This window comes from Montipora foliosa, chromosome 8 (assembly GCF_036669935.1).
Source record: "Montipora foliosa isolate CH-2021 chromosome 8, ASM3666993v2, whole genome shotgun sequence".
Lineage (NCBI taxonomy): Eukaryota > Metazoa > Cnidaria > Anthozoa > Scleractinia > Acroporidae > Montipora > Montipora foliosa.
Genome location: NC_090876.1, coordinates 29,400,490 through 29,428,021, shown reverse-complemented (window position 1 = coordinate 29,428,021; position 27,532 = coordinate 29,400,490). Strand labels below are relative to the sequence as shown.

The 27,532-nt window shown below is 42.9% G+C and overlaps 2 protein-coding genes, 1 long non-coding RNA gene and 1 other non-coding gene across 5 annotated transcripts in view; 2 read left to right on the top strand and 2 right to left on the bottom strand.

Moving 5' to 3' along the window:
• The window catches only part of LOC138012744 (uncharacterized), a 65,864-nt gene extending 62,783 nt beyond the window's left edge, over positions 1-3,081 (top strand). The window contains exons 2-3 of the long non-coding RNA XR_011125071.1: positions 2,448-2,558; positions 2,962-3,081. This is a non-coding gene — a long non-coding RNA (uncharacterized lncRNA). The remainder of the gene's footprint in view (positions 1-2,447; positions 2,559-2,961) is intronic.
• Positions 3,082-7,990: 4,909 nt separating this feature from the next.
• Positions 7,991-12,884, bottom strand: LOC137967399 (uncharacterized). Of its 2 annotated transcripts, none has more exons than XM_068813933.1 (5): positions 12,745-12,884; positions 12,042-12,222; positions 10,840-11,038; positions 9,364-9,551; positions 7,991-8,407 (listed from the first exon to the last, which is right to left on the bottom strand). In XM_068813933.1, exons 2-5 carry the CDS (start codon positions 12,127-12,129, stop codon positions 8,136-8,138), a joined length of 747 nt encoding a protein of 248 aa, XP_068670034.1. In that variant the 5' UTR covers positions 12,130-12,222; positions 12,745-12,884; the 3' UTR covers positions 7,991-8,135. The 2 variants fall into 2 exon arrangements, with proteins under 2 accessions (XP_068670034.1, XP_068670035.1); XM_068813934.1 differs by having other exon boundaries at positions 12,177-12,222.
• Trnaa-ggc (transfer RNA alanine (anticodon GGC)) lies at positions 8,671-8,743 on the top strand. The gene has a single exon. It is a non-coding gene; the product is annotated as a tRNA-Ala (tRNA).
• Positions 12,745-16,677, bottom strand: LOC137967400 (uncharacterized). Its single transcript, XM_068813935.1, has 3 exons — positions 16,065-16,677; positions 14,271-14,320; positions 12,745-13,008 (listed from the first exon to the last, which is right to left on the bottom strand). The coding sequence occupies exons 1-3, from the start codon at positions 16,332-16,334 to the stop codon at positions 12,930-12,932; spliced, it is 399 nt and encodes a 132-aa protein (XP_068670036.1). The 5' UTR covers positions 16,335-16,677; the 3' UTR covers positions 12,745-12,929.
• Between the last annotated feature and the right edge of the window lie 10,855 nt (positions 16,678-27,532).

Below are 27,532 nucleotides of genomic sequence, written 5' to 3'. Positions count from 1 at the left end.
GTATACTATATGACATTACCCACAACAACCCCGGAACCTCAATCGTATACGACGACAGGGTACATCCGTACCGGTTAATATTCACTGAAGAGTAATTTCAATAACTTGTGTTTTTTTACACGTTTCAACTTTAACACAGATTCATCCTACTTAATTGCCATTTTCTTTATTTTTCGGCGAAATAGCGATCAAATACACCCAGAATCAAAGAAACCCGGACTCCCTCGTATACGATGACTGGCTACACTTATATTGGTTGATATTCATTGAAAAGTGATTCCAATATGTTGGGTTTTTCTGGCCGTTTCAACTTTAACACACGTTTATGCTCCCAAAAATTTCCATTTTCACTATTTTTGGCGAAATAGTGATCAATTACACCCAGAACCAAGGAATACCGGACACCATCGTATACGATGGCTGGCTACACTTACACTGGCTAATAATAATCACTGAGAAATCATCTCAATATTTTCGGTTTTTCTAGCCGTTTTAACTTTAACACACATTGGTTCTTCCTTAAAATTGCCATTTTCATCATTTTTCGGTGAAGTAGCGATCAAATACACTCAGAATCAATGAATACCGGACATCATCGTATACGATGGCTGGCTACACTTATACTGGTTAATAATCACCGAGAAGTTATCTCAATATTTTGGGTTTTTCTAGCTGTTTCAACTTAAACACATATTTTTCCTCCTCAAAATCACCATTTTTACTCTTTTTCCGCGAAATAGCAATCAATTACACCCAGAATCAAGGCATACGGACGCCATCGTATACGATGGCTGGCTACACTTATAACGGCTAATAATCACTGGGAAATGATTTCAACGTTTTCGGGTTTTCTGGCCATTTCAACTTTAACACACATTTATTCTTCCTTAAAATTGCCATTTTCATTATTTTTCGGCGAAAAAGCGATCAAATACAGCCAGAATCAATTAATACTGGACGGCATCGTATACGATGGCTGGCTACACTTATACTGGATAATGATCACTAAGAAATTATTTCAATATTTTGGGTTTTTCTAGCTGTTTCAACTTTAACACATATTTATCCTTCTCAAAATTGCCATTTTCGCCATTTTTGGGCGAAATAGCGGTCAATTACACCCAGAACCCAGTAATACCGGACGCCATCGTATACGATGGCTGGGTACTCTTATACTGGCTAATGATCACGGAGACTGGATTTCAATATTTTCGGTTATTCTAGCCGTTTCAACTTTAACACACATTTTTGCTTGCTTAAATTTGCCATTTTAATTATTTTTCGGCGAAGTAGCGATCAAATACACCCAGAATCATGGAATACCGGATGGCATCGTATACGATGGCTGGCTACACTTATACCGGCTAGTAATCACTGAGAAGTTATTTCAATATTTTCGGTTTTTCGAGCCGTTTCAACTTTAACACATTTTGCTTGCTTAAATTTGCCATTTTAATTATTTTTCGGCGAAGTAGCGATCAAATACACCCAGAATCATGGAATACCGGATTGCATCGTATACGATGGCTGGCTACACTTATACTGGATAATGATCACTAAGAAATTATTTCAATATTTTGGGTTTTTCCAGCTGTTTCAACTTTAACACATATTTATCCTTCTCAAAATTGCCATTTTCGCTATTTTTGGGCGAAATAGCGGTCAATTACACCCAGAATCATGGAATACCGGACGCCATCGTATACGATGGCTGGGTACTCTTATACTGGCTAATGATCACGGAGACTGGATTTCAATATTTTCGGTTATTCTAGCCGTTTCAACTTTAACACATTTTTGCTTGCTTAAATTTGCCATTTTAATTATTTTTCGGCGAAGTAGCGATCAAATACACCCAGAATCATGGAATACCGGATTGCATCGTATACGATGGCTGGCTACACTTATACCGGCTAGTAATCACTGAGAAGTTATTTCAATATTTTCGGTTTTTCGAGCCGTTTCAACTTTAACACATTTAAAGAACATCCTTTACGCTAATACAGCCAGCAAGAGGCACACGTTGTTCAACAGAAACAAGCAATCAGACGTGTTGCATTTAAGTTGTGCCATCTGCGGCCCTTTCTCATCTTCAATGGTATGCATGTCTCGATCCTGTCTTTAAAACACGCTAAACTTTCTTACAATGGTATAAAATCCAGAGTTAACATTTAGAGAAATCAGGACGGAAGACGTTTGTGATGACAATTCAAACCCACAGCTGAGTGGTTTCACAAGCTACGTGTCACCAAAAATTTAGTCTTTTTCTGTTTATAATGTCGGACTTACAAAGAACATATCTAACCACTCTCACCCCTTCCCCTTCCCCTTCCACTCTGGACGTTCCCGTTAAACAAGTGAGAAAATGTTTGGAAAAAACACAAACAAAATGTCTATGTATTGGAAAAGTTATGTATGTGACGACTTCAAAGTTTCTTCATTTTCAGATTCGGCGATTTACCTTAGAAGTACAATCCTTCTTGTCAGAATTTTGGTCTGATTTCAACCAACACAACACAAGGATGTGTAGCTACGTTTTGTCTGTCTTGGTTCCTGAGGTATAACATATCAGTACTACTTCGATTGGATTGTTTCCCGTTTTTTTTGCTACTACTTACAACATTAATTGTCAAGTGAAGCTATGATTTATTTCATATACCATTTCATCATTAACATTAATTGTGGAAATCTGAACATCAGTTTTTTAGTTGCAACATAAACTGACGAGATTTTGCAATTCCATTTAACTGAGATTTTTCTCTCCACACATTTCTTAACTAATTGTGGCAACCTACTCGGTTCTCCCTAATTCTTTTACTCGTGCAATTTAATTTTATTCACACACCGCGCTGGACGACACCAACGTATTCGCTAATCTGATATGAAACCATATTAAACATAAACATACTAGTTGAATTACTATGGACCACATCTCACAAATACTTTTGTTATGTTTGACAGGCAATTGTATATGTCATGATGACCAGAGAAGGCTGTTCTCGCCATACGGTGGAACGTTTACTTGGTGCAAGTCAAATAAATCCCCAAGGAGAAGTAACAGATGAAGATGACTAGCTAGCTGACTTTACTTTATTCCAATTTTTTTTATATAACGAATGTTCTTACATTAGACTGTGCTTTGAGGTGTCTGCAAGAGTTAAACTGAATTTATCAAATTATAATTTATATAAGATGTGGAAAATGTAACTCACCAATCACTCATTAATAAATGACTTTTTTGGCAAAAAAGCAGATCGATCGTTTACGTCAAGGGCAACTCGAAAACATTTTATGCTACGAAAACCTCGCCGAGGGTCAAGACAAGAGGTTCAAAATTTAAATTTCTGTCACAATGTATTACACCCTCCCAAACAAGTTAAAAACATGTTATGATGTCGCAGGATATCCGGAACCCTCTGACCGATATGTTGACTTTTCCGTGCTAAAACTGTGCTACGGCAATTTCATTTTATATAAATGCCACGATACTGTCACGCTACAAAAAAAGGATATCACCTTAATTGTGGCTTTATCTGGCAAGCTATGTGTGCGCAGCCTCTATAGGACACTATAGCGAACACCTTTCAAATAGGCAAAATTTCCCACAGTGCTACTAACCGGACACGCGGATACATATTAGGGCGTGGTAGGCCAGTAAAGTTCACCGAACTATTTATTTGGGATCAATATGCAAAGGTCAAAAGTGATTTAAGAGAAACTCAATGCACCAAAAGCCTGAGCAAAAATTCCAACGGGAAGCATGCAGTTCCCTTCGGCAGAAGTCAGGCCGATTCCCGGTCGGACAAGGGTAAAAGTGGCCCGTTTGGGCCGATTCCCGGTCATATACGCGAGAATCTGGCCCGTTTGGGCCCAGGAAAAAATCATTCCAACTCTCCAAGGGAAGGCCCCTCCTGCGCCCTGACCCAGAGCGGGGAGGGCTTTTTTTTTATTGGACTCTGCAGGCCGCTCCGAGTCCCCGGGAATCGGTCCCACGGTGACCCGGGCGCCAGACGTGATCTCCGCCTCTCTGTGACTCGTAACGAAGAGTCTGCACACGTGAGAAAAACACGTTTTTGGCCCGTAACTTCCCTCCCTGGACAGCCAGGACCCCCGGACCCATAGAAAAACATGCAAAATGGTGTAGTGCATCTGGTGGTGGCATTGGTTTTTCTTCAGCGTCCCTAGGAAATGCTCTTCATACGAGAGAATAGCCTGTTCTCACGTGGTGGCACCCCCTGATTTGGTGCTGGGACCCCCTAACCCCAAGAAATGCATTTCCCATGGGAAGTTACATCCAGATATGCTATTGGCTACTCTGTCGTCCATAGGGAACGCCCTGCATACGATAGAGAAACGGGTTTTTGGGCCAAAACTCCCCCCGGTTGTGTGTAATCCCCCCTTATTTCACGAATCTCCTGATCCCCGTCCCATCCCCACCCCCCCACCCCCGCCCGCGGGTGTATGCCCAGTTTGAGCCTCGTAGAGTATCAAACTTGGCGACGATTACTCTAATCGACTTCTGAAGGCTTTCAAATCTTGTGTGGAACTAAAACTAAGGGCCGATTTACACGGTACGACTTTGTCGCATGCGACAACGGCTTACGACAGGCTCACGACATGATTTACGATTGTTGTGTACGTCAGAAAAATGTCGCAGCATTTTAAAACATGTTTTAAAACGCTGCGACAATCGTAAGTCATGTCGTAGGCCTGTCGTGAGCTTGTCGCATGCGACAAAATCGTATCGTGTAAATCGGCCCTAACACAGGATCTGCACGGCCAAGTTCCCCCAAGTTCGGCTTTCTGTGGAACTAATCCCAAATATCTATATACCGTTGGAAAGGTCTCGGCTAGATCTATCACGTGACGAAGTTTGGGGACCCTGTGTTACATTGGGTATCCTGTGCACCGTTTTATGTCTGTAACATTCCTGCGTTTTATTCCCTTGAGACCCTACTGCCCATGCGCCAAGAGCCCTTTGCCCAACAACTTTTGGCACCGTGTCGCCCCAGGGCGAATCGACCTGTACGTGCCAGAGGCCCGAGAACACCCTTATTTTGAGACAAAAGTGCCCCCCGAACTCCTCCTTCGGTCACGTGACGTGCCCCCCCTTGGCTCTCCGACGGTTCCTCTCGGATTGGCCGGATTCTAAATCTCGGGGGAGTTATACTTGAAAAACTGGTTTTCGGTTTTCTGGGTCTAACTCCCCCCGGATTTGATCGGAGAGCGCGAGACTGGACCATGAGGATAGGTCTTGATACGGGCAATCCCTTGGTTGGGTTGGTTTTGTTTTTGTTCCCCCGCGGAATAATCGACAGCACTGCAAAGTTGCGATCTTTGGGACCTTGCCATTTCCCCCCCCCTTAAGAGCTGCGCCCTTTCAACTACGTCAGAGCGAATCAGCGTCGCACGACGCATCCCTTGGTTTTGTTGGTTTGACCGTACCACCTTCGGCTGAGCATGCAGGAACACCTTGGGGTGAAGTGGTCATTGGCATCTAGCTCCCCCCGGTTTGGTGCTGTAACCCCCTTAGTAACAGATATACATGCACCATCAAAGGGGCTATCACGTGATATCATTGGTTAGTCTCCATCATGTACACATGAGAGAACCGCTTGATTTCAGTTGGTAGCACCCCCCGGAAAAGAGCTGAGACCCATTTAACCCCAAGAAATGCATTCCCCATGTAAAGTTACATGCGAATATGATATTGGTTTGTCTCCATCGTCCCCAGGGAATGCTGTACACATGTGAGAAAAGCCTGTTATTTTGCCATATATCCCCCCGGTTTTGACCTGGGTCCCCCTAACCCCAAGATATGCATTCGCCATGGAAATGCGCATCTTGTGGTAACCCTGGTTAGTTTATATCGTCCCTGGGGAAGGCTCTGCATATGGGAGAACGGCCCGTTTCCATGTGGTAGCACCCCTCCCCCCCCTCTGGAAAGGAGCTGGGACACACCCTAGCCCCAAGAAATGCATTGGCCATGGAAAGTTACATGCAAATATGCTATTACTTACTTTCCGTTGCCCCTTTGAAATACTCTACATACCACAGAGAAAACTGTTTTTCGGCTTTCCACCCCCCCTCCCCCCTCCCGGTTTGGTGCTGGGCCCCCCTAACCCCAAGAAATGCATTCGCCATCAGATGGTGCATCTTGTGGTACCATTGTTTAGTCTTCCTCGTCCCTGGGGAATGCTCCGCACATGGGAGAACAGCCTGTTCCCACGTTGGTAGCAGCCACTCTGGAAAGGAGTTGGGACCCTCTAAGCCCTTGAAATGCATTGGGCCAGTGAAAAGTTACATGCAAATATGACATTGGTTACTCTTGATCGTCTCTAGGGAATGCTCTACACATTTGAGAAAAACCTGTCATTTGGCTCTAGCTCTCCCCGATTTTGAGCTAAACCCCCTAACCCAAAGATATGCATGTGTAATGAGGTGGTTAGTCTTCATCGTCCCTGGGGAATGCTCTGCATATAGGAGAACGGCCTGAACGGCCTTGTTCTCACGTGGTAGCAACCCCCAGGAAAGGAGCTGTGACCCCCTAAACCCCTAAGGGGTAACCATGCATTTTTCAGAGATAATTAAGCTTCGATTTGGAAAAGAACCCCATACATTGCTCTGTATTGCAGAGCTTTTTACAAATAATGTTGATAAATTATCTTCGAAACATGCGTGGTCACTCCCAATTTTCTTTTTGGATCTCAAGAACACCAGTTAAGGTCTGCTTTCCCGCATATTCATTAAACAGCGAAAAATAGTAGGCATGTAGTCGACAACAAAACGACGGATAGAATCAATCGCTTGCCATATCATCAATACAGAGGTTAAAGAGAGCAACGCCTAGCACAGTTCCTTGAGGAACGCCTGAACTCGCGGGAGTCCATTCAGACTGCGTATCATCGACCACGACAAATAAATAAATAATATCCTGCTAATTGACCTTTATTTAGATCAGATTTAGCCAAGCCTAAAAGCGGAGTTCCCGTTTCTAACCCCAGAAAGCAATATAGCGTACATGGAAATAATTATTCTTCTGCATAAAGTACAAAATTAATGGTCATTACTGTATACAGTTTACAGTGATCAAAGAGATCAAACACCTCTGAGCTGACAGCAGTAAACAAACAAGCCTTGCAAACAATAGCCAACAATTTTAATCAAATAAAACTGAAATACCATGCACAGTGATCTCTTTCACCACATTTTCCGTTTGACTATCAACCTTTACTCCCTCTCTCTTCAGTTCACAACAACAGCAAAAATCTTACTAATTTAAACGTCAACCTAAAGCGTAGTAAATTCGCAAACTCGACTGCAATTTCACAGCCTCAAACAAAGGCGCTCACGACTGGACACCATTTCACACAAAAAGCCTCCAAATGAGATTGTTGAAATATGTCAATCTCTGTCAATACAGAATTGCAAACGTTTTCAGACCTTCTTCGTTTTTTAGGGGAGGCAGCGAGGCATAAGCTTATATATTAAGAAGGAAAACATTACCTGAAAACTAACCGTTATAGATAAGTGTTTTGTCTCTCGCTCTATTTCTCTCAGCTTTACGGTGATTTTCATTGTAATTTTCTCTTCTTCGCCTTTCTCGGCTTCTCTCGAAGCTTTCTTCGCTTAAATTTCTCAAATTTTTAGGAAAAAATTTAAAAGGATGGTGATACAAAAATATATAGGTATAGCGGCATGTAGCTGCCACTGACTACACAGATTAGAAATCTGAAATGTTTATCAACAGTCTGGTAGTTTCGTAGTCTTCTGCAAAGTCATCAACAACGTCATCTTCATCGTCACTTTCGCTTTCGCTGCGTAATTCTCTCTCAGAAAGGCTGAGGACGCACGGTACTTCACTGGTAGCACCCAGAGCATTTTCTTCTACATACCGGACCGAATGTACCTCCCCTTGAAATGCCAGATCAGGTAGGGACAGATCTTCAACGTGGTTTCCAAATAGGCCTTTCAATTGCAAAAGGTAGCCTTCGATGCTCAAAAGTTTTCTTCGAATCAAAAGGTCTCTTCCCCTATTCTCAGTGGAACAATTCTCCAGAGGATTCTCGTTTTGCAGGCATGTCTTCAGAAGTTGATGATTGTGAGAGAAGTGCTCAAAAGCGTTGTTCCTTTCACTACTTAGCAAAGTGATCTCTCGACAGCGATTTTCCAAATGGTGCTGCCTTTCTCTTGATGGATATGCGAATCTCTTTTCTTGAACCTTGAAGGTCATCACCCTGTCTGCAAACAGGTGAATCAGGATCCTTCACATAGTCGAATTCCAACGTGTGTTGCAAGGAACAAGTGGTACTACAGGCTGTTTTGTTGTAGTCGTCCACAGAGACGTTCAACCCTTTAGTGGCTTTGGTAATATGCTTCGACAACCGTTTCGCAAGTGCGTGACCCTCTGTGCAAAGAAATATATCAAGGTTTTAACATGAAAACTAAAGTGAAAGTGGATTTCAAACTTTCACACCGCACTTGAAACAGACATTATCTAATCATTGGATAATCGGATAGCATAACTAAGTAGATATAGAAACCATAACGTTTGCAATTAACATACGCTGTTTCCTGACACCATCGCAGTTATGAGCGCTACTTTAGCAGCAGAGACTTTCATGTATTCTCCAAGACACTTGGGGGTCACAATATGACCAGCTCCCAGTTGGCTTAATAGCTCAATTGGTAGAGTACTGCACTGGCAATGCTGAGGTCATGGGTTCAAATCCCGGTCAAGCCTGAAGTTTTCAAGGTTTTGATTTCGCTACTGCTATTAAAAGTACCACTCATAAATACGATGATCTCAGAAAACGGCATATGTTACATCTCCGCAGTTCAAATATATGCCTATCATATATTCCCTACCACCTAATTTATGCACTTAACATTGTTTCCTTGCAGTTCATTTGCAAAACAGTGGTAGCTACCAGCTACCAGCTACCAGCAGTAGGACTTCTTGCATTCCAAATGTAATACCGGAATACTATCAACGAGTCGTTGTTTACATTTTATGACATTGTTTATGGGAAAAATCATGCTACAGTTGTGCTTCAAAATTCAAAGAAATGGATAAACTTAAGTTATCTCTGTACTTCTGAGTACTAAGCAAAATATCAGCCCTCGCCAACTTAAAAGTGCTGATGAGTCCACTTATTCTTAGAAAAATTTAGGGTCTCAAAAAAAAAAAAAAAAACATGTCACAAGGATTATATACATGTAGGTAACTGGCTCAAATTTTCCGACATTGCTTATGTTATGTACTTTTAATATTATTATTAAGTGCTGATTTGTTGACTGAATTAGTATATACTACTGTGACGGTAGTAAGCGAATGATTTTTTTGAAAAGTGAAAACCATACCTGCATATTTGGCTTTTAAACTCAACAAAAACCATCGCTCTACCACCTTAGCGTAAATTTTTTGAAGACAGGCCCGTTTCTGTCTGTCATTAGCTTCACCCCTTGCAAGCTGGAAAGGGTCATCATCAGGCTTCCATCGTTGCATAACACCATGCTCCTGTTTGAGTTGTTGCAACATAGCTTCCAACCTTAAAGGAATTAAGGCAAGTAGTAAGTTCAAAACTCAATACAGAGGCATTCTTTAATTAGACGTAAGGAACCAGTAAATGACATTCATTGGTTAGAGGCCATAAAATTGGATCCGCAAAACCCTTTAAGGACGGTGCCTACTAATTCAAAGGTGTTTTTACCCCGGTTTATGATTATGACGGAAATGTAGATCTTGACAAGTGTCATTGGAATCCAAAAAGAAAATTGGGGGTAACCACGCATTTTTCAAGAGAATAATATTTGTAAAAACCTTTAAAATACAAAGCGATGTATGGCGTTCTTTCTCAAATTGAAGCTTAATTATCTCTCAAAAATGCATGGTTACCTAATTTTCTTTTTGGATACCAAGAGTACTTACTAAGATCTACTTTATCCGGATAGTTTTAAACCACGCAAAAATATCCCTGTATTAGTGATCATCACCGACAGGAAAATCGAGTATCTCGAGATGCGCAGAACGTATGCGCAATAACAATAGTAGGCACCGTCCTTAAGGCTATATCATTACATATTACCTTTTAAATTGTGAAAGAAAGCCGAGACAATATCATTCATAGACTTGATTTCTTCTACCTCTTTCCCTAAACCATTATGAATTAAACTTTTCTCTTGCACTAACATGGAATGCCAAGTTTTGTAGAGCCGTTTTAAATTGAGTGTTGAATGTAAATTTGCGCAATAGGTTCCACTGAAATGCGACTTGAATATTCTCTTTTTCCCGTGCTTCAAAAGAAAGGTGAAAGCTGCCGTAAAATTCCTTAGCATTCTGGCCCAGGTTTGCCGAAGCATGGATTGCCCTATCCGACATTAAATACCATAGAAACCTATAAGTTTTGATACTCACCAATGATTAACACTTATAACCACGCTTTGAGCAACTGGCCCCGGATTGGCTCGTGAATAACTCTGATTTGTGTTTAGCTAGAGGGTGTATTTTCTTAAGAATGATGATTGTCCTGTCAGTACTATATATTTGGGTATTTTAATGGTCAATTGAGACGGATCTAATTGGATGCAAATTACTTTGTCACTTTCAAAATGAACCAGAAGCGAAATAAGATCAACCATGATTTAATTCAACATCCCAGAGCTTGATCAAAGAGCTTGATTAGTCAAAGTAATATTATTTCATTTTAGTTTTATACTACGCTCCAAGGTGAACTGTGCAACTACTCGTCCAAATAGGATGATTTCATTGAAAATCTGCTTTACATGTGATCCCAATCTACACCGTACATGTAAAAGTGTGCTAATGCAACTACTTACTTGTTCATCTGCCCATACAGCTGTTGGAGCTTCTCTGGATCACATCCATCTTCCCACTTAGCTTGAATATCATAGAACATTTTTAGGTAAATGATGTAAGTATGTGTCCAAGACGATGGTGCAACCTGGGAATGGAGACCAGTGGGCAGCTCGGCTTCCTGATTAGCCCATTCAGCAACATCCTCTCTGCTTATGGAAACTGTATAAACACCAACATAATGTAGAAACAGAATATGGCCCGCTTTGCACTTACTATAAACACAGTCTGGTTTTCATGGTTACCAATAAACATATTGACTCTTCGCTTGTACATTACAGACTCAGTCCTGTTGTAGTGTCCAAAACTTTGAATAGCTCCTCACCTCTCACCTGCTTCCTTCAGGGTCACAATAATTGCCCTCTTCATACGGTCACAAAGGAGATTGCCTAATTGTTACCAGCAGAGAAAAGTATTGAATTGACAAGGTCTGTCAGACAACAAACTCAGGATCACAAATACCAACACAGTAGTAACCATAAAAATTAATTGAAAATTTCTTGTTGCTCACGCACTAGCTAGTCTCCACAAGGAAAATTCGCAAATCGCAGCTTTGAGGAATTTTAAAATCTTTTTTCTAGAATTTGGATCTTAAAAAATTATTATTATTCACAGACATTTCGACCAAATCCATCAGTCTTCATCAGTGAAGTGTGTCACGTGGTAGTTCACTATCGCGTGACAAATGTTGAGGGACAGAGACAAGGGCCCAGTCCCAAGAGTGAGACAGAGAGAACCGGAGCCCCCCCCTTTCTGTTCATGGTTGGGTCCTCCACCCTTTCCCATATCGCTTCCTTTATCCCCCTCCTTCGCCAATCTCATTCTTTATCTAGGATCTTCACTCCCTTCGAATCCAACATGTGTCCGTGTCCTCCCAGTGACAATAAACTGCTGAATTTTGAGCAGGATTGGAGTTTGGCTGTTGATGTTGTTTCATCCTTGCTCTGGCCCTCGTCTCCGTCCCTCGAAGTTTGTCACGTGATAGTGAACTAGCTACCACGTCACAAACTTCACTGATGAAGACTAATGGTTTCAGTCCAAACGTCTGTTAATAATTAAGATCAAAATTTCCTGAAAAAAGATTTAAAAATTCCTCACTTGAATTGAATCTGGATGAATAACAACATTCACTTTCAAATCATACAATGTAGCTTTAATTTTATACCTAGACAAGCAGCTCGCTTTCTAGCACAAAAAAGGAGAGCATCAGTCAAAACATCAACTCTATGATTAGGCCTCATTTTCTTGGTCATTCAGCCAAACCACCTCAAAAATGACCAAAGACATTCAAGCACCTCACCATCAGCAAGTCCGAAGCCAGGGACCCTCCGAGGACTCAATTTTATCTGAAAGATATTAAGTACAACAACCAACTGAGCTTCATACATGTATACTTAGGTTTAGCATATAGTTCAATAATACTTTAAAAACCAAAAAAGTGTCTGTCTCATGCCCTTCATCTCTGTAAAAAAATAACTATAAAAATAACTATAAACTGTAGCAAAATAACCGTGTACTGTAAAATAAGTTAAAATACATAAGTATGATGTTATCAAAGAGATAGTTGAGAACCACACTGGATATGCAAGTCTGGATAGCATAAATGAATGTGCAAAACATGTCTGACAACAACAAAATGGTTATAATTGAGCATTTAAGCCCTAATTCTCAGCAAAAATCATGGTCCACAAACACCTTAGTACATGTAATTCACTAAAGAATGGAAACTACATGATGAGTGCATAGTTGAAATTTTCTCCACATTTTTGGTTCATTTGTCAAAAAGATAACAAGAAACCAGATGTGCTATTCAAATACATTTACATAACACATTGTGTATACAACTCATTGGCACTGCATTTGCTCACCTTTCACCATGCTTCATATTGATGCACCTCTCGGGGAATTCATGATGGCAAGCTCTACCAAATATGGCTGTCTCACTTAAAGCTAAATACCAAGACCTTGATCGAATGGCATTTCCAGCTAGGAACTCACCACATGTCCGTAGCAATGATAATTAAAACAAGCTAACTGGGTAAACGACTGCCAATTAAACTTGTAACTCCCAACAATAATGGTGATGACTATCTTCAAGTTGGATCGAGGAATTCATTAATTGACAAACTTTTCTGCAATGTGAACATCAGCCAAAGAAACATTAATTGAGAAGGATAGTAACAAGCATCAGACTTACTCCTCAGTTGTGCATCTAATTTACATTTTACTTAATGCCATGTTTTTAATTAAAAATTGACTTTCAATAACCATTTAAAAGTAATATAACGGGCAACCTAAAACCCGGAATCCAGAATCCAGAATCCAGAATCACAGGTCATTGTTTTACCAATACAGAGAGTAAAAACTATCCTAAACGTTCATAAAAGCTAACTTTAGGCCTTAAAACATTTGTTTTGGCCTAATTAGGCCTAAGGTTAGCTTTTAGGAATGTTTAGGATAATTTCTACTCTCTGTATTGGTAAAACAATGACCTGTGATTCCGGATTCCGGGTTGTAGGGTTGCCCTAATAATTAATTATATAATAACACCTAAATCCTTTGATTTCTAGATTTTGCAAGAACAATCAGGTTACATAATTTGCAAATTCCTATGATGATTCTCTACTTTTGATCAGACTTGAAGATTGTAAACTAATCAACTGATTCATCCAAACAATGTGGGAAGATTCATAATAAATAATTTTTGATCATTAGCAACTCTCGAGGATCTTGCTTTCCCAGCTTCATGTGCCTAAACTATGGAATGAGTTACAGTACCATCCAACATACGAATGGCTGGTAGTACAGCTGTAGTACTGTTGAGGGTTTTAAAAGGCTTTTGAAGAACATGCAACTTTCTTAAGTTGGCTTTTTCTAGCTACTGTAAATATGTTTCAATTTTAGTTTGTACAGATAATTACATGTACGCTTTTTAAAATGTTTATTGCATTTTACTCTATTGTTCTTATCTATGTAAATTTATTTTTATTAGTTATAGACAATTTAATGTAGTGCACAATTGAACATTCTTATGGAAACTGTGCAATAGGAGTAATAAACTATTCTTATCAGTAACAACGAGCTTCAGGCATCCACACCAACAGCCATTAATGCAATGCACATTTTAAAGTTATGTCACATACATGTAGGTAGTTGCAGATTATAATTCTTGCATGAAACCAAAACAGAGAGTGTGCAGTATGGACTGAAATACACCTTTAAACTTCTACAATTTTCTAAATATTGCCCCTAAAGAAGGCCAAAAGCTGAGAAATACCGGCTGTACAATATACGAGAAGTTACTGTTATGGCATATACATGTAAATGCATGTTCAATAAATTAACACTAAGTAAATCTTGCAATCATGCTCATGTCTTGATATTTACAAATTACCTGAATTCTTTAAAACTGTCAATTATCACAGGGTATAACTTGCGTTGATTCTGCAGAAATTTAACAACAAAAGGTAAAAAAAAAATAATGCACTTGAGTCAAGTATAAAAAAAGTGAGTTGACTTTACATTAGTTATCACAGAACTAAGCGACCTCACTTAAGATAATGATATTTATTATTCAAAGCACAAAATCAATTGACCCTAAATATTCAAATGGTGCTTTAGTTAATAAGAAAAACCCAGTAGGAGACTGACCCGCTAATAGAGCATATAGTTTGTAGTCCCTGGGTATTATCATTTAAAAATTAACTGACCAGTGGTACTGTAGGGCCAGTTAATAATTACATGAGTAGGACATTTGTAAGAAATTATTGATTGATGGCTGTTTACATCAGTCACAAAGAAAACTCGTCTTCAACTAAGTGAGAATGGACAGTTACATACGTGCCAACTCTCCCGGATTATCCGGGAGTCTCCCGGATACGGAACGAATCTCCCGGTCTCCCGTACGGGTCATTAAATCTCCCGGATAAAAACGACTCTGAACCTTTCACAGACGTTTCTCCATTCTAGACTCAAATTGCATCCCAACAGTTTAAAAAATATCGATTTTATCGATTTTTTCTAACTCATTTCATTGTTTCTTAATGCATTTCTTCATCTCTGAGTTTAAACACACTTTAATAGAACTAAACAAAATGGCTTCCTTTAGCTATCATAGCCATATAACCGATTGTTTGATTGGATCTCCGATTAACCAATAAAAATTATTGACATAAGTACCCTGTTTTCCCGCAAATTCACAATGGCGGCAGAATATTCGGGTATTCTGAAGGAGCTGCTGGGGGATGGGTGGGTGCGTTTTTGGGGGGAGAAGAGAGGGAGGGGTGGGGAGCCCAGAAGGAAAAAATCTCCAGATTTTAGATCTCCATAGGTTGGCATCTCTGCAATTACATGCAGGGGTTACTATCAAGGGTTCATATTATTTTATTTCATTCAGATCACTACCACCCACTTTGAGTTGGTTCTCGTTGATTAAAAACTTCATGACCAGGTCTAGGAAGCTGACGATATTCACATGTATATTGGCATCTATCTTTTGCATGATTACGCCGGCATGAATATGTAAAGAATAACATCACTAACGCAAACAAGACTGTGAGCTCTTTACTACACAGTCTTTGCACTTTTTCAGCCACAACCAATTATAGAGCTTAGCTTTCATGCCTGAGACCAATATTATTGTTGGATACAGTACTTCCACTATAGAAGACAGAACTGAGAACAAACAACAAGGAGATTACAGATGAATCAATAGAAGCAGCAGCCCAATAGGTACTTGTGCATTTTGAAAGCGTAGGTTGGACAATGCCTTCTTTAACTGGAGATCTCTGAAGTCAAGGAGAAAGGAGGATCAGAATGGCCTTTGAGAAACCTGGGACATACATGTGTGAGACCATCGCTAATAACAAATTTTCCTCCTACAACAAACGTATAGTGGAACAATACCCTGAGCTCCCCAACATGCATCTTCATTTCTGCACCGTTAATACACTATTAATCAGCACTTTCATTATTTTTGGCAATTTTAAAAGCAATAATAAATTACTTTACATTTAGAGCAGTCTGCAATACTCCGACCAGAATATTAAAGGACTTAACTGGTTCATACATTGTCTAAGTAAAGAAAGAAATATTAGTGTGCACAGCATATCAAAGAGGAAGCCTGAGTTCGTACATGTGTTCAAGCATATACGTACTACTTACGACGTATAATAATGCAATTTCTCACCTTTAAAATTTCGACATGATGGAACATATGAAGTGTCTTGTGTTTTTCTACTGCACAAGACTCGCATAAGCTCATTGAGATTGAGGGACCACAATCAAGGCAGCGACAAGTAGCAGCACAAGCACAGAAAAAACGTGATTCCAAGAACGATCCTTCAATTTCGAGGGTGGTAAGTAGTGCGGTCTCCCGCACCTTTGACCAAGCCTCTTCAGCTCTACGAAATCTTTGCAAATGAACAGTGTCCCCTTCCTCTTCACCTTCACTCCCCATATGTAAATCGGAGCAAAAAGAACCGTCACCTTGATCATCAGCCGTTGCTGGGTGATCCTGAGTTTCACCGACCACTACACTGGTGCCTCCACAGGTGCCGCAAGAATCCCCTACAGCATCACAACTTATAGGCAATGTTGTCTTGGTATTACTACATCTTACATCTACTTTATGATACCTTACACTGACTTGAGCCTTGATTTCCCCTTCGTAGCGTGGAAGTGGAACAACATAAAGAATGGACTTCAAAAGAAATCCCAGCAAGTACGTCGCCGAACAAGTAAGGAAGAGATCGACATGTTGATCGAAATACTTAGCGGCCCATACACCCGCCAACGGCGAAAGTAGCTTATGCTTTACCCTAATCTATCCCACTTGAGCTTAAAAAATGAGCTTACCTTGCTATACAAGATTGCTATTTAACACAATGGAGGCAAAACAGAATGTACTCATAACAGCATTCCCAGAATTCTATACAAATGAGAAACAAGTGGTACTATAGTATACGATGATCGGCTTACAGCCGGTACGATGGGTATCATTTTTACGGCTGATGCTGATAGCCAGTACTCGCTATGTGAATCGGGGAAACGAGGACTCTTCAGTTTGTGGTCAGCAGTCTCTTTCGCGGGCTTGTCATTCGAGTCTAACGATACTCCTTATGCTGATCCAAAGCAAGGAATACGGATAATAATTCAACTTAAGAAGGTAAGCCTTAACTAAAAGCAGGTAATATTTGATTTTATGTCTGATTGTCGCATAAAGTTACGATTTAGCATTCGACTTTTTGGAACCGTCATCAACAATTTGTCAGGCAAGGACATTCGATTCGCCTACACTGAAGTCGATTTACCAACACACTTAAAGTCGATTCGCCTACATAAGTAACGTCGATTCGCCTACACACTGACAAATGAATAAATAAATAACCGATGCAAGTGTTGCCTGATTGTTTGCCCGCGAGGCAAATCAATAACCGATACAAGCCTTGTTGGATTGTTTACCGGCGAGGGAAAATTTTGGTAGGGGAGCTGCGAGGAGAATGGTGAGGAGACCCGTTTTTGTGTTCGAAAATCAAGAAGAAAATGCTTACCTTATACCTTCTTCAATTCTTGAAATAATCAAAAGCTTATAAATTTGTAACAACATGTAATTTCTATCAATACAGCTTGCGAATCCTTTTTGTTCTGTCTATTCACTTATTTGTTTACTATTTATTTAAGTTTTATTTTACTTGCTGCTGTTGCTCTGTAAACTTTGTTAATAATGTCAATTTGTAAACACCAAAATTTATTTGCATTTAGCGTGTGCTTTACAGATTCTGTTGGTGATGCTATTAAGCACGGGCTAGGGTTGTAGCAAATACTATCGATCATTTGACCAAAAATTTGTGACTGGTTCTTTCAATGGAAATGAAATGTTTTCTAAGGAACCCGTGTTAGAATTTCGTGAAAATTTGACGAAACAGTAGTTCTCTAAAAGCGTAACTCGCCTACAAACAAGAACTGAACATTCTTAGCACACTAAAACAATATATAATCAAACTCCATTGCGTAATTGTGGCGCACGGCTAATTTGCAAATTGAAAAAGTACCCATACCTGTTTGTCCCTGTTTGTTCATTGTCTATCTCAAATGACGCCGGAATGTCGAAGGCGTCCATATCGTCGTAGCTGAGTCTTGTACTTTCAGCAATTGGGGTTGAACTGGCGCTGCAAGACAGGCATCGCCAAATAACCTCTAGACCTGATCTCACTACCTCTCTTTACTGTTCCCTTGTAATGCCAGTCTAGAATCGCCGATGTTGCCATCTGTCGCAACCATCACATAGGAGTGCTTCTTGTCTTGAGGTTACTTCTTCAGCGCAAAATAAACAATAATAGCTGTTCATATCCAATAAGAGCCGTCGCGATCAAGACTATTCTGAGAAGGTTAGTGGAATGGATTGAACAAAAATCACAGCGCTTTTATACCGCAACGCCCGATCAAGACGGATCGAAATCGCAGCTTCGTGATTGGAAGATATTGTTGGTGTTAACTTTAATTAAAGTCTTGAAGCAATGTCCTATTGAAAGTGAAAAAATCTCACCTCCTTCGGTAAGTGCTGTGCAAGCGACCATAAAGTCTCGAAACAATGTCCTATTGAAATGAAAAAAATCTCACCTGCTTCGGTAAGTGCTGCGCAAGCGTTTGTAATGAGCGCTTACTGTGTTTATCCAAGTAAATGTAATCAGTAATCACAGTGTGTTTGGTTAAGTGAAGTGTAGTCACTTAATATTTTGATAGCTGTGCAAGTGCTTACTGTCAGTGGCTTTTGTCCAAGACCCTATCACTGTCCACTCCGGAGTTGAACATGAATGTTTTGTGTTACACGTGAGCTTTTATCAATGAGTTCGCAAAACAATATGTAGGTGAATCGACTTTACTAGTGTAGGCGAATCCACTTTAAGTGTGTAGGGGAATCGACGCTGTAGGCGAAACGACCGGTTTCCACTCGAGATAGTTATGCGTCATATGGTGTTTCTTGTTTGATCTCATCGATTTGCATCGAATTCTTGCTTGTTATCTATATTTATTTATTTTGTTGCGCTTCAAATAGTTTTTAACTGTAACTGTCGCCGCGATTGCTTAGGGTGAAAGTGTGAGGTAAGCGCTTGCTGTTGTGGTGGATCCTTTGGGAAAGTCTGTTTTGTTGGCAGTGCTCTTTTAACCTTCGGCACCATGAATAGCTTAAACCATAGAGTTGTGAAAACATACCTTTGCAGATCAGAAGGTTCTGGTATAGAAAGCTCTATCTAACATGTAACCACAAGTGGCCCTGTATTCTATTGTTTAGCCCCACCTTCCACACCACGAGAGCACCCGCATCCATATCGTATAAACCTTTCTACATTGGCCATTACGTCTTCATTTTCGAGCACATCTTGATCGCATTCCGCCATGATAACAGTATGAGTTGAACTGGCCCGGGTTGCTCGAAGCATGGTTAGCACTAACCAGTGTTAAATAGCATGGAAACCTATAGGATTTGATACCTCTTTAACCAACGGTTAGCACTAACCAGGCTTCGAGCAACAGGCCCCAGATTGTTGCGTTACCTCTCAAGTGATTTTTCTCTTTTGTGCTATGCAAATTTAGCAAGGAATGTGGGAACCCATGCATTAATAATGCAAATGTAATATTTTGATCCTTGCGTTTTTCCCAAGTGATCTCTCCAGAGATGGTGAAAAGAAATTAATTATAATCTTTTTTGCAGATGAAAAATTAATATTTTTCACTGTTACAGTGAAGCCCTTGGTTCATTTGCACACCACTTTGCAATTTTTTTGACGCAATGTTGGTGTTTTGATTGGCAGTTTGCTCCGAGGAAACTTGAATACTCCGGATATTTTGTGGACTTACTTTTCACATGACTAGTGTTGTTGGTGACGTCATCCTCGGAAGTAAGCAGGAAATTCGAAGGTTTCCGAGCGGCCCCCTCCCTCTGTTCCTTAGGAGGCTGGTCCAGATGGGGGACAAGTTGTAGCGGCCTCGGTCCTTGTTGAGTGAAGGGCATAGAGTCCGAATGTGGATGGCTTCTTTCACACCTCTTTCAAACCACCTCGGTTCAACCTCCAAAATCTCTGCGTTAGCAATATCGATGGAATGTCCCGGTTCAGTAGTGTGTACGTGCCTGGACACCTCAGAAGTAGAGGAGCTGGGAATCTGTGCTCCATGAATCGGGCCTTGAACGACCGTTCTGTCTCTCCTACATAAGATGGCGGACAATCCTCACATGGAATGTGGTAAACTGGACCCGTGACTTGGAGTTTGTCCAGTTTCTCCTTAAGCCTGACCAGTAGTTGCCGTAAGGTATTAGATGGTTTGAAGTAGGCTGGGATGTTGTAGCCTTTCAGGATTCTTCTCTGTTCTTCAGAGAACCCACGGATATATGGCTTGAAGACCGGGTATTTCTTCTTGCTGGTGCCAGATGATGGTAGTGTCGCGGCTTGACTTGAAGGCTGTTGTTCCTCAGCAGGCTGTTTAGGGTCTTTCAGAAGCCAACTAGGGTAACCATTGTAGCTCAGAGCAGTCCTAACATGATCAATCTCCCCCTCTCTGTCCTTGGGGTCACTGAAGATGGATTCCGTGCGATGGGCCAGGGTCCTAACCACTCCCCTCTTATGTTCCAAGGGGTGGTTACTCTCAAAGTTGAGGTACTGGTCTGTGTGTGTGGCCTTTCTGTAGACTCTCATCTTTATGGTACCATCCTCATTGATCACGGACCACATGTCCAGGAACACAAGGGCTCTCTCTGTGTTGTTGTCTTCGGAGTGGGTCTCAACTTCTCCCTCGGTGGTCCACTTGATGTCATCATCTATCCTAATGAGGTGGTCTGTGAACTCTTGGGCGTAGGCCTTCTTTCGTTTCGTATGGGTGTCGTCAATGTACCGCCAGCACCAGGTAGGGGGTGGGCGGCCGTCGTTATGGCCTTCTGTTCAAAGTCCTCCATGTACAGATTACACACAATGGGGGGAACCCATTGCAGCTCCATGGATCTGTTGGTAGAACTGACCTTGGTACAGGAAGTATGTACAGTTCAAACACAAACCGAGTAGAATCACAACATCCTTGGGGGCCATAGGGGTCCTATCCTTCAAGGTGTCGTCCTCCTCGAGCTTTTTGTGGATCAGTACAGGGGCTTTGTCAACGGGAACCCTGGTGAAAAGGACTGAGACATCATGAGACCTGAGTTCTTCGTCTGGGGCGACGTGTCAGGTCTTATGATGTCTCAGTCCTTTTCACCAGCGTTCCCGTTGACAAAGCCCCTGTACTGATCCACAAGAAGCTCGAGGAGGACGACACCTTGAAGGATAGGACCCCTATGGCCCCCAAGGATGTTGTGACTCTACTCGGTTTGTGTTTGAACTGTACATACTTCCTGTACCAAGGTCAGTTCTACCAACAGATCCATGCAGCTACAATGGGGTCCCCAGTTTCCCCCATTGTGTGTAATCTGTACATGGAGGACTTTGAACAGAAGGCCATGATGACGGCCGCGCACCCCCTACCTGGTGGCGGCGGTACATTGACGACACACATACGAAACTAAAGAAGGCCTATGCCCAAGAGTTCACAGACCATCTCAACAGCATAGATGATGACATCAAGTGGACCACCGAGGGAGAAGTTGAGACCCACTCAAAACACAACAACACAGAGAGAGCCCTTGGGTTTCCTGGACATGTGGTCCGTGATCAATGGGGATTGTACCATAAAGATGAGAGTCTACAGAAAGGCCACGCACACAGACCAGTACCTCAACTTTGAGAGTAACCACCCCTTGGAACATAAGAGGGGAGTCTTATGTTCCAAGGGGTGGTTACTCTCAAAGTTGAGGTACTGGTCTGTGTGCGTGGCCTCTCTGTAGACTCTCATCTTTATAGTACCATCCTCATTGATCACGGACCACGTGTCCAGGAACACAAGGGCTCTCTCTGTGTTGTTGTCTTCGGAGTGGGTCTCAACTTCTCCCTCGGTGGTCCACTTGATGTCATCGTCTATGCTGTTGAGATGGTCTGTGAACTCTTCGGCATGGGCCTTCTTTAGTTTCGTATGGGTGTCGTCAATGTACCGCCACCACCAGGTAGGGGGTGCGCGGCCGTCGTTATGGCCTTCTGTTTAAAGTCCTCCGTGTACAGATTACACACAATGGGGGGAACCCATTGCAGCTCCATGGTTCTGTTGGTAGAATTGACCTAGGTACAGGAAGTATGTACAGTTCAAACACAAACCGAGTAGAGTCACAACATCCTTGGCGACCATAGGGGTCCTATCCTTCAAGGTGTCGTCCTCCTCGAGCTTCTTGTGGATCAGTACAGGGGCTTTGTCAACGGGAACGCTGGTTAAAAGGACTGAGACATCATGAGACCTGAGTTCTTCGTCTGGGGCGACGTGTCAGGTCTTATGATGTCTCAGTCCTTTTCACCAGCGTTCCCGTTGACAAAGCCCCTGTACTGATCCACAAGAAGCTCGAGGAGGACGACACCTTGAAGAATAGGACCCCTATGGCCCCCAAGGATGTTGTGACTCTACTCGGTTTGTGTTTGAACTGTACATACTTCCTGTACCAAGGTCAGTTCTACCAACAGATCCATGCAGCTACAATGGGGTCCCCAGTTTCCCCCATTGTGTGTAATCTGTACATGGAGGACTTTGAACAGAAGACCATGACGACGGCCACCCACCCCCTACCTGGTGGCGGCGGTACATTGACGACACACATACGAAACTAAAGAAGGCCTATGCCCAAGAGTTCACAGACCATCTCAACACCATAGATAATGACATCAAGTGGACCACCGAGGGAGAAGGTGAGACCCACTCAGAACACAACAACACAGAGAGAGCCCTTGGGTTTCCTGGACATGTGGTCCGTGATCAATGGGGATTGTACCATAAAGATGAGAGTCTACAAAAAGGCCACGCACACAGACCAGTACCTCAACTTTGAGAGTAACCACCCCTTGGAACATAAGAGGGGAGTCTTATGTTCCAAGGGGTGGTTACTCTCAAAGTTGAGGTACTGGTCTGTGTGCGTGGCCTCTCTGTAGACTCTCATCTTTATAGTACCATCCTCATTGATCACGGACCACGTGTCCAGGAACACAAGGGCTCTCTCTGTGTTGTTGTCTTCGGAGTGGGTCTCAACTTCTCCCTCGGTGGTCCACTTGATGTCATCGTCTATGCTGTTGAGATGGTCTGTGAACTCTTCGGCATGGGCCTTCTTTAGTTTCGTATGGGTGTCGTCAATGTACTGCCAGCACCAGGTAGGGGGTGCGCGGCCGTCGTTATGGCCTTCTGTTTAAAGTCCTCCGTGTACAGATTACACACAATGGGGGGAACCCATTGCAGCTCCATGGATCTGTTGGTAGAATTGACCTAGGTACAGGAAGTATGTACAGTTCAAACACAAACCGAGTAGAGTCACAACATCCTTGGGGGCCATAGGGGTCCTATCCTTCAAGGTGTCGTCCTCCTCGAGCTTCTTGTGGATCAGTACAGGGGCTTTGTCAACGGGAACGCTGGTGAAAAGGACTGAGACATCATGAGACCTGAGTTCTTCGTCTGGGGCGACGTGTCAGGTCTTATGATGTCTCAGTCCTTTTCACCAGCGTTCCCGTTGACAAAGCCCCTGTACTGATCCACAAGAAGCTCGAGGAGGACGAGACGTTGAAGGATAGGACCCCTATGGCCCCCAAGGATGTTGTGACTCTACTCGGTTTCTGTTTGAACTGTACATACTTCCTGTACCAAGGTCAGTTCTACCAACAGATCCATGGAGCTACAATGGGGTCCCCAGTTTCCCCCATTGTGTGTAATCTGTACATGGAGGACTTTGAACAGAAGACCATGACGACGGCCACCCACTCCCTACCTGGTGGCGGCGGTACATTGACGACACACATACGAAACTAAAGAAGGCTTATGCCCAAGAGTTCACAGACCATCTCAACAGCATAGATGATGACATCAAGTGGACCACCGAGGGAGAAGTTGAGACCCACTCAGAACACAACAACACAGAGAGAGCCCTTGGGTTTCCTGGACATGTGGTCCGTGATCAATGAGGATTGTACCATAAAGATGAGAGTCTACAAAAAGGCCACGCACACAGACCAGTACCTCAACTTTGAGAGTAACCACCCCTTGGAACATAAGAGGGGAGTCTTATGTTCCAAGGGGTGGTTACTCTCAAAGTTGAGGTACTGGTCTGTGTGCGTGGCCTCTCTGTAGACTCTCATCTTTATAGTACCATCCTCATTGATCACGGACCACGTGTCCAGGAACACAAGGGCTCTCTCTGTGTTGTTGTCTTCGGAGTGGGTCTCAACTTCTCCCTCGGTGGTCCACTTGATGTCATCGTCTATGCTGTTGAGATGGTCTGTGAACTCTTCGGCATGGGCCTTCTTTAGTTTCGTATGGGTGTCGTCAATGTACCACCACCACCAGGTAGGGGGTGCGCGGCCGTCGTTATGGCCTTCTGTTTAAAGTCCTCCATGTACAGATTACACACAATGGGGGGAACCCATTGCAGCTCCATGGATCTGTTGGTAGAATTGACCTAGGTACAGGAAGTATGTACAGTTCAAACACAAACCGAGTAGAGTCACAACATCCTTGGGGGCCATAGGGGTCCTATCCTTCAAGGTGTCGTCCTGCTCGAGCTTCTTGTGGATCAGTACAGGGGCTTTGTCAACGGGAACGCTGGTGAAAAGGACTGAGACATCATGAGACCTGAGTTCTTCGTCTGGGGCGACGTGTCAGGTCTTATGATGTCTCAGTCCTTTTCACCAGCGTTCCCGTTGACAAAGCCCCTGTACTGATCCACAAGAAGCTCGAGGAGGACGACACCTTGAAGGATAGGACCCCTATGGCCCCCAAGGATGTTGTGACTCTACTCGGTTTGTGTTTGAACTGTACATACTTCCTGTACCAAGGTCAGTTCTACCAACAGATCCATGCAGCTACAATGGGGTCCCCAGTTTCCCCCATTGTGTGTAATCTGTACATGGAGGACTTTGAACAGAAGACCATGACGACGGCCACCCACCCCCTACCTGGTGGCGGCGGTACATTGACGACACACATACGAAACTAAAGAAGGCCTATGCCCAAGAGTTCACAGACCATCTCAACAGCATAGATGATGACATCAAGTGGACCACCGAGGGAGAAGTTGAGACCCACTCAGAACACAACAACACAGAGAGAGCCCTTGGGTTTCCTGGACATGTGGTCCGTGATCAATGGGGATTGTACCATAAAGATGAGAGTCTACAAAAAGGCCACGCACACAGACCAGTACCTCAACTTTGAGAGTAACCACCCCTTGGAACATAAGAGGGGAGTCTTATGTTCCAAGGGGTGGTTACTCTCAAAGTTGAGGTACTGGTCTGTGTGCGTGGCCTCTCTGTAGACTCTCATCTTTATAGTACCATCCTCATTGATCACGGACCAGGTGTCCAGGAACACAAGGGCTCTCTCTGTGTTGTTGTCTTCAGAGTGGGTCTCAACTTCTCCCTCGGTGGTCCACTTGATGTCATCGTCTATGCTGTTGAGATGGTGTGTGAACTCTTGGGCGTGGGCCTTCTTTAGTTTCGTATGGGTGTCGTCAATGTACCGCCAGCACCAGGTAGGGGGTGGACGGCCGTCGTTATGGCCTTCTGTTCAAAGTCCTCCATGTACAGATTACACACAATGGGGGGAACCCATTGCAGCTCCATGGATCTGTTGGTAGAACTGACCTTGGTACAGGAAGTATGTACAGTTCAAACACAAACCGAGTAGACTCACAACATCCTTGGGGGCCATAGGGGTCCTATCCTTCAAGGTGTCGTCCTCCTCGAGCTTCTTGTGGATCAGTACAGGGGCTTTGTCAACGGGAACGCTGGTGAAAAGGACTGAGACATCATGAGACCTGAGTTGTTCGTCTGGGGCGACGTGTCAGGTCTTATAATGTCTCAGTCCTTTTCACCAGCGTTCCCGTTGACAAAGCCCCTGTACTGATTCACAAGAAGCTCGAGGAGGACGACACCTTGAAGGATAGGACCCCTATGGCCCCCAAGGATGTTGTGACTCTACTCGGTTTGTGTTTGAACTGTACATACTTCCTGTACCAAGGTCAGTTTTACCATTAGATCCATGGAGCTGCAATGGGTTCCCCCCATTGTGTGTAATCTGTACATGGAGGACATTGAACAGAAGGCCATAACGACGGCCGCGCACCCCCTACCTGGTGGTGGCGGTACATTGACGACACCCATACGAAACTAAAGAAGGCCCACGCCTAAGAGTTCACAGACCATCTCAACAGCATAGACGATGACATCAAGTGGACCACCGAGGGAGAAGTTAAGACCCACTCCAAAGACAACAACACAGAGAGAGCCCTTGGGTTTCCTGGACATGTGGTCCGTGATCAATGGGGATTGTACCATAAAGATGAGAGTCCACAGGAAGGCCACGCACACAGACCAGTACCTCAACTTTGAGAGTAACCACCCCTTGGAACATAAGAGGGGAGTGGTTAGGACCCTGGCGCATCGCACGGAATCCATCTTCAGTGACTCCAAGGACAGAGAGGGGGAGATTGATCATGTTAGGACTGCTCTGAGCTACAATGGTTACCCTAGTTGGCTCTGAAAGACCCTAAACAGCCCGATGAGGAACAACAGCCTTCAAGTCAAGCCACCACACTACCATCATCCGGCACCAGCAAGAAGAAATACCCGGCCGTATATCCATGGGTTCTCTGAAGAACTGGGAAGAATCCTGAAAGGCTACAACATCCCAGCCTACTTCAAACCATCTAATACCTTACGGCAACTACTGGTCAGGCTTAAGGACAAACTGGACAAACTCCAAGTACAAACTCCAAGTCACAGGTCCAGTTTACCACATTCCATGTGAGGAGTGTCCGGCATCTTACGTAGGAGAGACAGAACGGTCGTTCAAGGCCAGATTCATGGAGCACAGATCCCCCAACACCTCTATTTCCGAGGTCTCCAGGCACATACACACTACTGAACCGGGACATTCCATCGATATTGCTAACGCCGAGATTTTGGAGGTTGAACCTAAGTGGTTTGAAAGAGGTGTGAAGGAAGCGATCCACATTCCGACTCTATGCACTTCACTCAACAAGGATGAAGTCCGCTACAACTTGTCCCCCATCTGGACCAACCTCCATAGGAAGAGAGGGAGGGGGCCGCTCGGAAACCTTCGAATTTCCCGCCTACTTCCGAGGGTGACGTCACCAACAACACCAGTCCACAGTCCAGTCCACAAAATATCCGGAGTATTCAAGTTTATGCTTCGCCTGCTATCATATTCCCGGATAGATGAATCTTCACAGTACTATGCATGTTGTAAAACTTTTTATGAACTTGACGTTTCGTATGCCCCAACATAAATCTTCAGAAGCAACGGTTACGTAAAAAACAATTGAATTTAGGCATGAAGACTAATACCAAATAAGCAAAGTAAGGACAATGAAAATAAACAGACCTAGTTAAATGGAGCATGTAAGGTCTCCACCGGGAATGGGAATCGTATGACTTGCAAAAGGCATGAAATTTGTTATGTTGTTTTTTGGTCTTTTTTCGAAAACAGTAAAAGTAAAAGTGATGTTAGAAGGGTTAGATGACTGAAAGATTT